This window comes from Numida meleagris, chromosome 3 (genome assembly GCF_002078875.1).
Source record: "Numida meleagris isolate 19003 breed g44 Domestic line chromosome 3, NumMel1.0, whole genome shotgun sequence".
In the NCBI taxonomy this organism is placed as follows: Eukaryota; Metazoa; Chordata; class Aves; order Galliformes; family Numididae; genus Numida; species Numida meleagris.
This window is the reverse complement of record NC_034411.1, coordinates 59804219-59816548: the sequence shown is the minus strand read 5'-3', so window position 1 is coordinate 59816548 and position 12330 is coordinate 59804219. Positions and strand designations below refer to the sequence as shown.

General features: G+C 37.9%; 1 protein-coding gene across 10 annotated transcripts in view; it reads left to right on the top strand.

Moving 5' to 3' along the window:
• TPD52L1 (tumor protein D52 like 1) overlaps positions 1-12330 on the top strand; it is a 151567-nt gene that overhangs the window by 93036 nt on the left and 46201 nt on the right. For 9 of the 10 annotated variants that reach the window (XM_021389534.1, XM_021389536.1, XM_021389538.1 and 6 more), the window contains one exon: positions 11239-11354. In XM_021389534.1, the coding sequence (XP_021245209.1) occupies positions 11239-11354 (116 nt within the window). Of the gene's footprint in view, positions 1-11117; positions 11139-11238; positions 11355-12330 lie in introns of those variants that run through there. The other variant, XM_021389542.1, reaches the window with a different exon arrangement.

Here is a 12330-nt window from a genome sequence, read left to right as displayed (position 1 = left end):
TTGTTTTGCATTCCGATATCTTATTTAGTAAATTAGTTTGTTTCTCCTCAGATTGTTGCTGCTGTTCTTTGCTCTCAGGGCCATCTCCTTACCCTTTCCCCCTTTTCCTGGGGCGTGGACCCGTGGATCCCCCGTCCCCTTCGTCACGGAACTGGGCTGAACGCCCGTAAACCGTTGACAAGGAATTATCTTCCTTGTTGATATTCAAAGAGGAAAAAGGCATTCTTTGTCTATGATGGTGGCCATTTTGGCTGATACTTGAGGATAAATTGAGAACCTCAAAGACTGAGACTGTGGCTGGAAGTGCTGATCTCTGTATCCTGGTCTGGTAAGTAGTCACTCATCCTGAAAGACAGTTGTTTGTGTAACCACCTTCTGAGGCAAATCTCCCATCCTCAAACCCTACCCAACAGAAAGCTATTCACATGGGAACTTTCTCACAAGTACCCAGGGCCTTAAGCAGGTTCACAAAGCAAACACATTTCTTTGTAATTGAATACTCCAAAACACTGAGTGGGCAAAACCAGGAAATTATTGATGCCAAAAACTGTGAAGGCCTTAACATGCAGCTTAATGTTGAGAGCAGAATAATAAATACCTTGTTTCACAGTTCGAGATGCTAGCTAAAAAACTAAAGGGGAAAAAAAGGAACTTTGAGTTGAACAATTAATAATAATAATGTAATTAAATAATATTGATAAAATGAGCTTTATATTTATTGGTTTTAAATGGGAATGCAATTGTATTGCAGATAGATGCATCTATGAGTAGGTTAAGTTCCTGTAGGGAAGCCTGGTGGAGGTCCATGCTGTCAGATAACTCCCACTGGAAGGCAAAAGCGTACTGGCACCAAGTAACTAATTGTAATCACACAGAAGGTTAATACAAACTGAAGCAGATGGTGCTTAAAAACAAGTATTTGGGGGGGAAGGACAGAAGACCTGTCTACTTTGTGGCCTGTGTTGTTTCACTTCTGCTTCACGATGGCTGTCAACTCTTAACATCAACCTTTAAGGAAAGCTCTGGTGACACAAAATTCACCTTTACCCAACTTTCTGGGTGAGTTATTGTTACAAATGTATAAATGTGATGATGCCTATGAAGCTTAGTCACAAATCATGGACCTTTTGTGCCAAGTGGCACATAAAAAGACCTGGTTCTTAAAAACTGTAATCTTCACTCTCCCAAGATGAGAGAGTGACCAGATAGCTGGAGGGATAATTTGTCCCCTCCCTTTCATCATTCCTAGGTCTGTGTTTCAGTGTATGTAACAGTGCTGAGGTGTAATCTGTATTAGAGCAATGGAAATTTGAACCTGGAGAGAATAAAGGCTCTGTGATGTACCCAGTTATAATTGTTCACAGTGCATTTTCCCTAGTAAGTTCACAGGATCAGAAGTGGCATATCTGCCTTACTGGCTGAGATAGGTGGTTGGGAGGGTGGGAGGAAAGAAAGAGAGGAAAAAAAAAAAAGAAGAAAAGAAAGCAACCTGCTGGTTGCAGCAAGATTTGTCTTATTTCTGAATTAGACTTCTAAAGATCTTGTTACTTATGATCTAAAGGATACAAATTACAACTACTTGAAGAATTTCTTTTTTAATAGAAAACTACCACTTTATCACTCCTTGCAGTACAGATACTTTGTTAGAAGTTAACTGAGGAGACTTGTGTATTTAATTATACTGCAGTTAGGTCACTATCAAGCAATACTCTTGCACCTGGATTTAGAAAATACAGTAAACTGTTCCTCTCCTAGGTGAAAAGGGTTATTTAATCATGCGATTAAGCTTCTGTGATTTTGATTCAATGAAGCAGATGTGTGAGCTTTATTATACAGTTGGTGGGATCACAGCCACTTCTACCAACTGAGAATGGGACCCAAGATACCTGTCTATTCTGAGATTGGGAAAAATGTACCTTAGTGTATTTTTAGTGTAAAAGGGTGGGTTTAAAAAAATTAAACTGACAACTTCCACCTCTGACTGCCAACATTTCCATGTCATAGCTCTCATCTTCCTCTACATTTCTTTTTCTCTAGCCTAATTAGATATGCTTCATTCTTTCATTTGTTTTGCGCAGTCTGTTAGAGTTTCTAGAGTACCTTATTTGTGGAGAACAAGTCTCTTTTGTGACTCAGTGTCATCCACTTTCTCATTCCCTATTATTCTATCGTGACTTCATCTTTTTTTTTTTTTTCTGTTCTGCCTAAAGAAAGAAAAGAGATGATAACTCTTCCACTTATGACATCTTTTTTCTTACCCTTGATCTCATGGAAGGTTGTGCAGAATGATCAATAGAAAGCACAGTAAGTGGTACAATACTGTCATTACTTTCAGTATTGACATAATAGAAGCATCTGCTGTCTTTAAACTGTTGCATTTCACAACAATTGCTTTGTATTTCCATAGCTACAGCTTAGAAAGCAATGTTGCCCTTGTCTTCCCCAAGCAAGCAGGATTATTATTTTATACACAGCGAGCTAGGTATTTTTTTATAAAGTGCTTAGGATTATGACAACCAAGCATTTCTGGATCTTTTGGTTAATGGTTCTGTTTGGGAGATCGATTCCTATGTTGAAAGTTGGTACCTCCTTTCAGTAAGTGCTATGTACATTTTCTATGACGATTGCTGCTCCCACTTTACACATCACACTTTTATGTTTTAGATGATTATGAAATTCTTTACCAACATCTATGGCTTCTCAGTGCAGTGGTCAAACTGTGGAGTCTGTTCTCTCCCAGTAATTTTTTGCGGAAGTTTTCTTCCTTCACTAGTATAGATTGCAAGCTGTGTCAATGGCTTCTGGGGAAAAAATAACATAGTGAGATCCTCAAAGTTTGATTAGAGCGTAGAGAAACTTAGCACACTACAACTGGCTGTTTATCCATGCAGTCCAAATGAAAAGCTTCCTTTGTTTGGAAACCTGCCAGTCAATCTCATATTTATAGATAGATGCCTGGTTTGGGGGATTTAAGGAAGGAATGGGAAGTTTAAGTAAGACTTGTAATAATCTGCTTCAGGGTGACTGGGACCATTTATTCTGAGAGAGTAGACTGTTTCCTAGAGCTCTTGAGCACCCAAAAGCTGTCTTCCTTCATTCTCCTTGATACCACCCTGGCCACAAAGCCCATTGGAGAGAGAAAATGAAGACAGTAGCCCATGCACATCTCTTACAAGGGGCGTAGCTGGAGAAAAAGGCAGATTGAGTCCTAGAGTTGACAGGAAGTAGGATCTACAATTCTGTTTAATATTTACACTTTTCATCCACATGACCAGTATGGCTTGAATTCTTCCCTCTCTGAACCAAGATGATCAGAGGGCTGGAGCACCTCTCCTATGAGGAAAGGTTGAGGGAACTGGGCGTGTTTAGTTTGGAGAAGAGAAGGCTCTGGGGAGACCTCACTGTGGCCTTCTAATACTTGAAGGGAGCGTATAAACAGGGGGGGGAATGATTGTTCACGAGGGTGGATAGCGATAGGACAAGGAGAAATGGTTTTAAACTGAGACAGGGGAGATGTAGGTTAGATATTAGGAAGAAGTTTTTCACACAGAGGGTGGTGACGCACTGGAACAGGATGCCCAAGGAGGTTGTGGATGCCCCATCCCTGGAGGTATTCAAGGCCAGGCTGGATGTGGCTCTGGGCAGCCTGGTCTAGTGGTTGGCGACCCTGCACTCAGCAGGGGGTTTGAAACTCAGTGATCTCTGAGGTCCTTTTCAACCCAGGCCATTCTACAATTCTATGAACCCAGCCTCTAGTTTTATTTTCCAGTTATAGCTTCAAAATCAGCCTTCCTTGTACTCTAAGTCCTCTAGCATGTCTTCCCATTTAGATCCTTCCATAATAACAGAAATAAAAAAAGTAGTACTGGAAATCTTTGCAATTTTCAATAATTTAAAAAAATCTTTTTTTTTATTGTGCATGCTTTTAGATCTGCCATCCCCCTCCTTAATCTCTGTATCTGGCATTAAGACTACATTATAAAGAAGATCAAAGACACTAATGCAATGTCTGGACAGTTCTTTTATTCTACTTACCATTTCATCCCTTTGAAGATTTAATTGCAATTTAAATTTGTGTACAATTATTTTCCAATATTAAATAAGATACAGTTCTGCATAACTTGCTGTGCTGTTACCTACTGTATAATGACATGGCAAAAGAACCTGTAACATTGTTTTGCTTAGTCTAAGGGTTATGCAATTAAAAGGTGTTTTTTGTTTTTTGTTTTTGTTTTTGCTTTGATGTGGATAGTAGGTAAGAGGTAGGTTTGCTATTTTTAACTGGTCAAGAAACAAAAGAAAATAAACAGTAAAGTACTTCAGTGTTGTTGGAATAAAGGATCATCTTCTATATATTTCCCTGAATGGAATGTTAGGGAGAGTACACAAGCCAAAAATTCATGTTGCCTTTCATTTTGTTGTCCCTGTGGTTAATTCAGCAGACATCACTTCCATCGGTGTGTTGTGTTTTTTTTTTTTTTTTTTTTTTCTAACAAGATCAATGTACAAAAATTGGCTGGGTATGTAATACTCTAGAAAATGCCCCAGAGGTGACTGTGGAGAAAATGAATAAAAAACACATACTAAAATGCTTTTATCCAGATAATGTTCACATACCTGAATAAGAAATCTAAAAATGTCTTGGATCTTTTTCAGGGTATCCTTTGGTTTATTTCGTGGTATAGTTACAAATCCTTTAGTTTCTAAGCAACTTATTTAATTTGTTATCCCTGCAATCCTAGTAGGAAACATATGTGCAGGTACAGATCAATGCTGAAACAATTTCTTGCATTAAATCTGATGTAACAGCAGACTCTAAAGCTTCTTTTCGTAGTCTCAGCTATATGGACTTCAGGAGAAAACTCTGAAATGCCTATCAAGCGTTTCAGTATCTCCTTGTACTGTTGTTGCATTGCTTTAACATATGAATCTTTCAGATCACGTTAGATGTGTTCCTCCAGTTATCTACCCTCTACTCTCCGTGTAAATATCTTAATACAAATGGTTGCTCAATCCTTCTGAGTTGAGTCCTTCTGTATGACTTGGGGTTCCTGATTACTGATAATCCTACACTCTTCACCTTTCCTGTATATTTTATCTAATCATATTACGGAGTCTAACAATAAGTACTAAAACTAAAAGTCAAATAGCTCTTGTTTGACGATTTATACCTACTGTATGTTTTCCCATGCTTAATAACAACTTTTTTTTTTTTTTTTGGAGTAAAGTATGTCCAGACAAGTGTAAATCTGCTGTTCATGAAGGATAAATGGGGACAACGATGAGTATATTCTTAGTATAAATTGCTTTAGGAATATGAAGTTGCATGGGGCCCTGTGGCCTGAGATTGCTGAGGAAAAGTTCTGAAGACCCATAAGAGGAGGGTCTATTTGAAAGATAATGAATGAGGTGGGCTGGGTCTTGCATCCATCTCTGGACAGAGTCTTGTGATGGTGCATCCCAAAGTTAAGCCTTAGTTGAGTGTCTGTGTCGAGCTTGATTTTTAACTATAAGTGGAGAGAATAGGTAGCGAGGAGTCTTTAGCTAACTGTGGCTTATGATGGATGGTTAGGTTCTAAGATGGATCCTGCTCCTTTGTGCTTCTTGTGTGATTGTTCTGTGGAAGAGAATTGCTGGGCACTGGTCACAATAACTAAAACTGAATACAGGAGGAATATGAGTGACTTAATCTGGATAAGATAGACAAGCAAATAGACACTAGTAAGTGGTGATGTGTGGACTCCTCCTACCTCTCTTCTGCTGTCCTACCTGATAGTGGACTGCTTGAATGAGACTTGGACATTCTCTATGTTAGATGGAGTTTCGTGGAGTTCAATGCCTAATATTCTCTGCTGCTAGGAAAGGACATGAGCTATAAGATGCTGTGGGCTCTCATAATGACTGGTAATCAGTTTGATGAAGCTCCCAGTTCATCCTGTGCAGCTTTCAAGATCTGTGCCCTAAAATGGAAGTAAAAGCCATTCAGCCTTTACATTTAATATTTAACATTAATTTCAGCTACTTTAAAACTCACTCCCCAAAGTGACCAAACATTCCATGGTTGATAACTGATACCCGTGCATGCTTACAAAAGCAGTACTTGTAGGTGGGCTTACATGGCACCCTTTAAGTGTGCTGGAGGGCAATAGGCTGCTTCTTGGAAATCTGCCCTTGAAGGATGACTCCACACACTTCTCTCTGGAGGTTTTAGTTGCAAATGTGAGAGGTGGCAGAATCTAGAGATAAAGCAATAATTGGGAGAAAAATTATGCTATCTTTTGCAAACCAGCACCGTGCACAAACTGAGCAACCGGTGTATACATCAATCCAAAGCAGAGGAACTGGTTCAAGGCTCAAGAGCAGTATATTATGTTATCAGCATGCCTGAGCTGATAAGCTGCGAAAGCATCACTTACTAGCAGTAAATTAGTCTGCACTGATGCAGCCATAGCCTGAATTTAAGCTGGTTGATACTGAAGTATATTGTGCTCCATTTCAAATATAAATATGTCCTAATTGTAACAGCTCTGCATATTGTAGCTGCTTTAGCGGTGTCATTGACTACACAGAACTTGACTTTAATTTAGCAGGATCATAGTGTTGTTATGGGTTGGCCTGGGGAGTATCAGATGTCTTGCAGTTGCTGAAGTATGTAAGCTTCAGTTCCGTGAAGTTAAACTTAATCATCACAGGCAGGAGTCCTAGTAGATCAGTCTTATTTTAGTGTGTCTGGTTTTATGAGCATGCAGATAAAACTACTTTACGTTCCTGCACATAAAGCCAGTTGTTAACTTGTTAATAATTATTCTGATCAGGCATTTATTTTTCAATTCATGTGGAAAGCACAATCATTGGAAAATGTTTCACTTAAAAAATTTTATGCTTTCTATACTTTGTCAGATAAAGTTGTACCTGGAAGTTAATAAGTAATAGATATTTCTATATTTTTTTAGGTTAGGAGAAGGAATAACTCTAAGTTAAATTTACAGCCTCCCCATACTTTCAGTGACCTGTTCTGAAAACAGAGACTTGAAATGTTACCTAACTGGATTTGCAGCTTCCCAACAAGTGCTGTTTTCGTCTGCATCTTGCACAGCTGAAATCAAGGCAAGCCATTCAGGGCCCAGGATTATACTACAGGTGGATATGGGACTTAACACAGGGTCTTCATAAACGTTACAGGAAACATGGATAGTTTAATTTAAAAAATGGGCTGTCTGTATATTGCGCAAATCATTCATCAGGATCATATAAAATAGCCATACATTAATTGATATTTTAATAAGCAGCTAAAGATCATTTGAATGCTATTATTAAGGTAGCTTAAATTTAAAGGAAAAGAGATTTTACCTTGGGGTCAGCAATTACAAATCTAAATGCACAGTGAAGGCTGTCATACTTCAGTGCTGCAGACTTCTGGCAGGAAAGATTTGCTTTGGATCAAAATGCCGTTCTGTATTTTAGTTCCCGTGAGAAGTTATATATCTATAACTTACATATATCAATATCAATGTAGATATATGAATTAGAAACAAATAAATTTCCTTCAACCTCCAAAGAAAAAAAGTGTGAAATGACCAGGAAAAGGTCTGTACTGTTTACTCAGTTGCAGCAGCTCTATGTATAGAGTGAGTGTGTGTACAGGCATACAGGAGGCTGTCTGTATTTTAAAAAGTGCAATTTATTTTCTCCAGAGTAAAGTACATAATTTTTGGAATTGAATGTACATGGTGAAGTAAAAAAAAATATAATAATAATGGTGTTATCTTAACGTTCTAGCTTTAATTGGCTGAATGCATCATCTTACTGTGTAGAACAACACTAGATTCTAGGACTCAGCTCTAACCAGTTAACTGAATCAACTCATCTTTGTGTGCATTTTCAAGAGTTGCTAGATTAAGTATGTTTAACAAAATGTGTATCTAGATTAAACATGGTAAATAGGGTCCTTCCTTGTTCCTTCTTAAAGAATTACTTGTGGTTAATTCAAGATGTTAGGAATCTTGATGAGTTGTGTTCTGTTATGCTTCTGTATTTGGTACATCTGTAACCAGTGTCTGAAAGGTGTATTGCTGCCTCATTGACAGAATCCTGCAGGGAGAGGAGAATGGAGACAGTGTTCCCTGCACAGAGTAGAAGGTGAAGAATATTTTGGGCTCAGTGATGCTACTATCTTACAACCAAAATCAGTAGTCATCTTTATATGTATTGGTGTGAATCTCAATACAGATTCCTGTTCTCCTTGGAGACTGCAGAATTAAGTTGTCTTAAGAGTACAAAAGTGTCTGTAGCCTAATTTCCTATAGGTTTGTGTCTCTGCTTTCATTAAGTTTGTTATAAGAGAACTCTAACTCTGTCTAAACTCTAATACAGGAGTCACTGGTTATTGATTGGAGGGGAAACAGGAGCACACACACACACACGCGCACACACACACACACACACACACAAAACAAAAACAAAAACAAAAAAAAAACCACAGAAGGAACAAAGTCCTGGGAATCTCAGCTGCAGACTTTACTTGTGGATGCTAAAATCCCTAGGAGTTTTAAGTTCCTTTGTTCTTTATTCCTCCTTTTCCCAAGCTGAAGACTGAGAAGCAAACTGGGGATAGAGTCTGTGAGGGTAGCACCAGACACTGAAGAGATCTCTTCAGGTCATATTCAAGGAAGGAGTTTCTGTTGCTCAAGTGGGGAAGAAGCTGGGAAGTTCAGGTGAGCTAGCACCAGAGATGAAACATCCTACCTGTGCTGATAGACTTGTTCTAGAACTATTATCCATCAAGACTGGTAAGAGGACACCTGAAAAGAAGTCCTCATCATAGTGTGGAATGTGAAATCCAGGACCAAAAGCTACTACAAGGTGTGTCTGGAAAAAGCAGGAATCATGGAGAAAAGGCAGAGGCTTGAGAACAACAAGGAAAGAGTCAGAGAGAAGGTTGCTATTAATTGTGCTCACGCAAAGAAGGAGGGAGGACTGTGGCACAGGCTATAGAACAAGGGTGGAGACTGAGGGATCAGAGTAGATTTTAGGTGACTTGAGACTTGCATGAGAAGCAAGAAATAAGAATTATGACTGGCACTGGATAAGTTTGCAGAGGATCGTGCAGAAGATTGATAAGCGTGTGCTTTTTTTTTTTGAACGGACTGTAATTTTCAGTTCTATCTTGAAGAATGATCTTTAGGTCTAGTTAAGCGTTACACAATCTTTTGGTGATTTTGGCCTATGCTGGCTTCCGTATACGTATGTATCCATTGTCTGGTAGTTCTGGCCTCTTTACCTAGGCAATCCCAAAATAATGCTATCCCTTGAGTACAGATCTGCTTCCTTTTTTTAGTTCAAGTGTCGGCTGTTCCAAGTTCTCCTCATCTCACATCTTTAATTCTGCCCCAGGACTTTCAGTATTAACCCTGTTGGCCCTAAGACTCTTTCCAGTATTTCCAGGAGTTTCCAGGTACTGGTGCTCCTCCATCCATGAGGAATGGAAGAAGGGAACTTCTTCCAAGACCATGGGAACTAAGTATAGCCTGACTCCCACAGCAACTTTGAAAATCCTAAAAAAAAAAAAAAAATCAAGCAATTTTGTTTAGTGATGTAGTGGGGCTAATAATGGTAATTTGGGAGCATTCCTACTCAATAAATATGCTTTTCTTTTGTTGTAACTTTGGCAGTCTAGGTTATCCTGGAAAGCTCATTTTTGAGTAATAGCAAAGGTATCAACATCTTTTATATGTTTTCTTGTTTTTTAAAGGCTTTGTGCTTACGAGTGGTGCTCTATTCTTTCACATGGTGCCAGTCAGGGGTTCAGCACCTGTGTTACTTCTGTTTATCTTCCCACTCATGGGAGGATGTAATTAGCAGAGCTGAGTTCACCACACTGTGCTCTGTGGTGAAGTTGTTAGTAAGAGTCAAATCTGTTCTATTCTGTTAAACCAGAGAAAATCCAGGTACGCTGTGGAACTCTGGATGGAAGAAATGACAGAAGGCTGGAGGGAGCTGTTCATTCTTCTTTTTGCTTTTGACATGCAAACATGAAATACTCAATTTCAAGTTGTTGAATACTCCAGGCTTTCTGCTTGTAACCTCTACTCCTTAAGGCCAAAATTTAACCAAGTTCTAATCTCTGTGAAAAGGAGCATACAGCCCTCTGTGGGCCTGGGGAAGAAGTTGGTCTCTCCTGTATTAAGCAGCACACAGCTATTAAGAATCGTCTGAGTTTGCTGATTATCTAGCTGAAGAACTGAAGTAAGGGGAGAAGTGCTGTTTTGATATGTGGCCTGGAAGAAAATTTCCTTCCAAACAGAAATGTATTGAGAGCCTTAAAACAAGTTCAAAATGAGCAAGAATTTTTTTTTTTTTTTTAATCTCATGTTTGGCATTATTTTGTTTTCAGACAGTGAAGAATGAGAGGCTGTAAATGAGTAAAATCCCACCAACCACTCTTTTCTCTTTACTGAGTGACTGGAAGGTAGACTATATTGTGATTCTTCTGAATGCCAGTCAAATTCAGGTCTCATAAGCATTTGTGTAAGTGAGTAGTTGGGTTATCATACATGCTGGTGCAGATCTTGGACAAGCAGAATAAGGTAGCTGGAGGTTCAGTATAGTTGTTCTACCTTCATAGGCTTAGATCAAAGAATCAAGATATGATTTTCTCTAACATTTAGGAATCTGCAAACAGGATCTATTTGCTTCTGCAAACTATGTCTGTCTATAAGATTCTTGAATTTCTGCAGAGGTATTTTTAAAGCAAATTTGGCTTGGTAATATACTCACTATATTGCTCAGTGTACTATTTCCACAGCTGACATCAGTGATTGACATTAATCAGTTTTATTTTTTGAAAAAAAAAAAAAACACAAAAAACCAGGGTTTCTTTGTTTTGTGATGATGTGGGTTTTTGTTGTTGTTTTTTTTTTATTGTTGTTTTTTCCTATGTTGTAAGAAACAAGGAGATGTCTTGCTGTGGGCTCCAAGGTTGATTGCCCTCTAGGGACAAATTGTGTTTTCATGTATTAAATTGCTTTTATAAAGCAATTACCATCTAATACTTCCAATCACTTTTCAGAAAGGAGAAACAATCCAAATGACCTTTAGCTGGAAAACATTGATCTGTTGTTCACTTCTATTTTTTCCTAGTGAGTTAATGTTACATCTTTCTTTTATTTTAGAGATTGTCAGTATCAAAATTGAAATAAATAACAGTAATTGTCATGATCTTTTAACTCTTTACTTCAGGTCTGTTGGAAACCCAGTCTTTGCATGAAGCAGATGAAGATATGGTCACTGATGTTGATTTCACCAGTATGATTTCTGAAGAAGAAAAAGAAGAGTTAAAGAATGAGCTGGCCAAGGTAATTAATTTGAATTTCTGTGAGTATTAATGTTTCTATTTCTGTTAATCGATACCTATTCATTATAGGATGAAGTATACATCATAATGAAATGCTCTTTCTTTTAAGTAAAATTATTCTGGGCTACAGAAATGTGAAACAATTCTTTTCAATAGGTATTTTTGGAAGGCCAGCTAACTTTTACCTTCTGATTGTAGAGATGAAGTTAAACATGCCATTTTAGTCAACAAAAGCCACTTGTTTTTATATATATATGCCTTTCTTTACAGAGACTGTAAGGTGTTCTTATTAGATCTATGAAATTGTTGTCATAGTGGTGTGACACCTGATAGAGTGTATTCTTTGTATGGCGCTCAGAGGAAAAGCTGCTGCTCATGGTCACAGAAGAATCTGATTGTGATTAGCACAGTAATTTCATCATGTTTTTATTTCCTTCAACACAGATGTGTCTAGAGAGGGTTGTATTTTTGGTTTGCATTTATTTTTTGCTTAATTACAAAGCTTCAGGACACGTCATAATGCCATGAAAAGATTTAAAGAATAATAATAAAAAAGGGGAAAGATAAAAGGTGTGAATTATGTGGTCTTTTTATTACAAAGGCTCAGGAGGTTGTCTAGATTCAGCCTAAGATGAGAGAGTGCTCTGAGAAGTGTTTGTTGTTATTGCAGATGGAATGGGCTTACCCAAAAGACAGCTCTGTTCCTGAGAATAATCCCTGTCTTTTGTACAACAAATATTTAAATGAATGTTAAGTCACCATATAATATATTTTAATAATTAAGAATACTCTAATAGATCTTAATGACTCTCAATCATTTTACCAGCGTTGATTCAGTATTTTCTAGTGAAACAGGAAAAAAAAGGGGTGTTTTTATTTGCTTGAATGTTACGTCAAACCTTGTGATTCCAAATTGTTAGTTAATTTTTTATTTCTTTTCTGATCCTGTTACTTTTGTAAATTATAAGAAGGAAGCT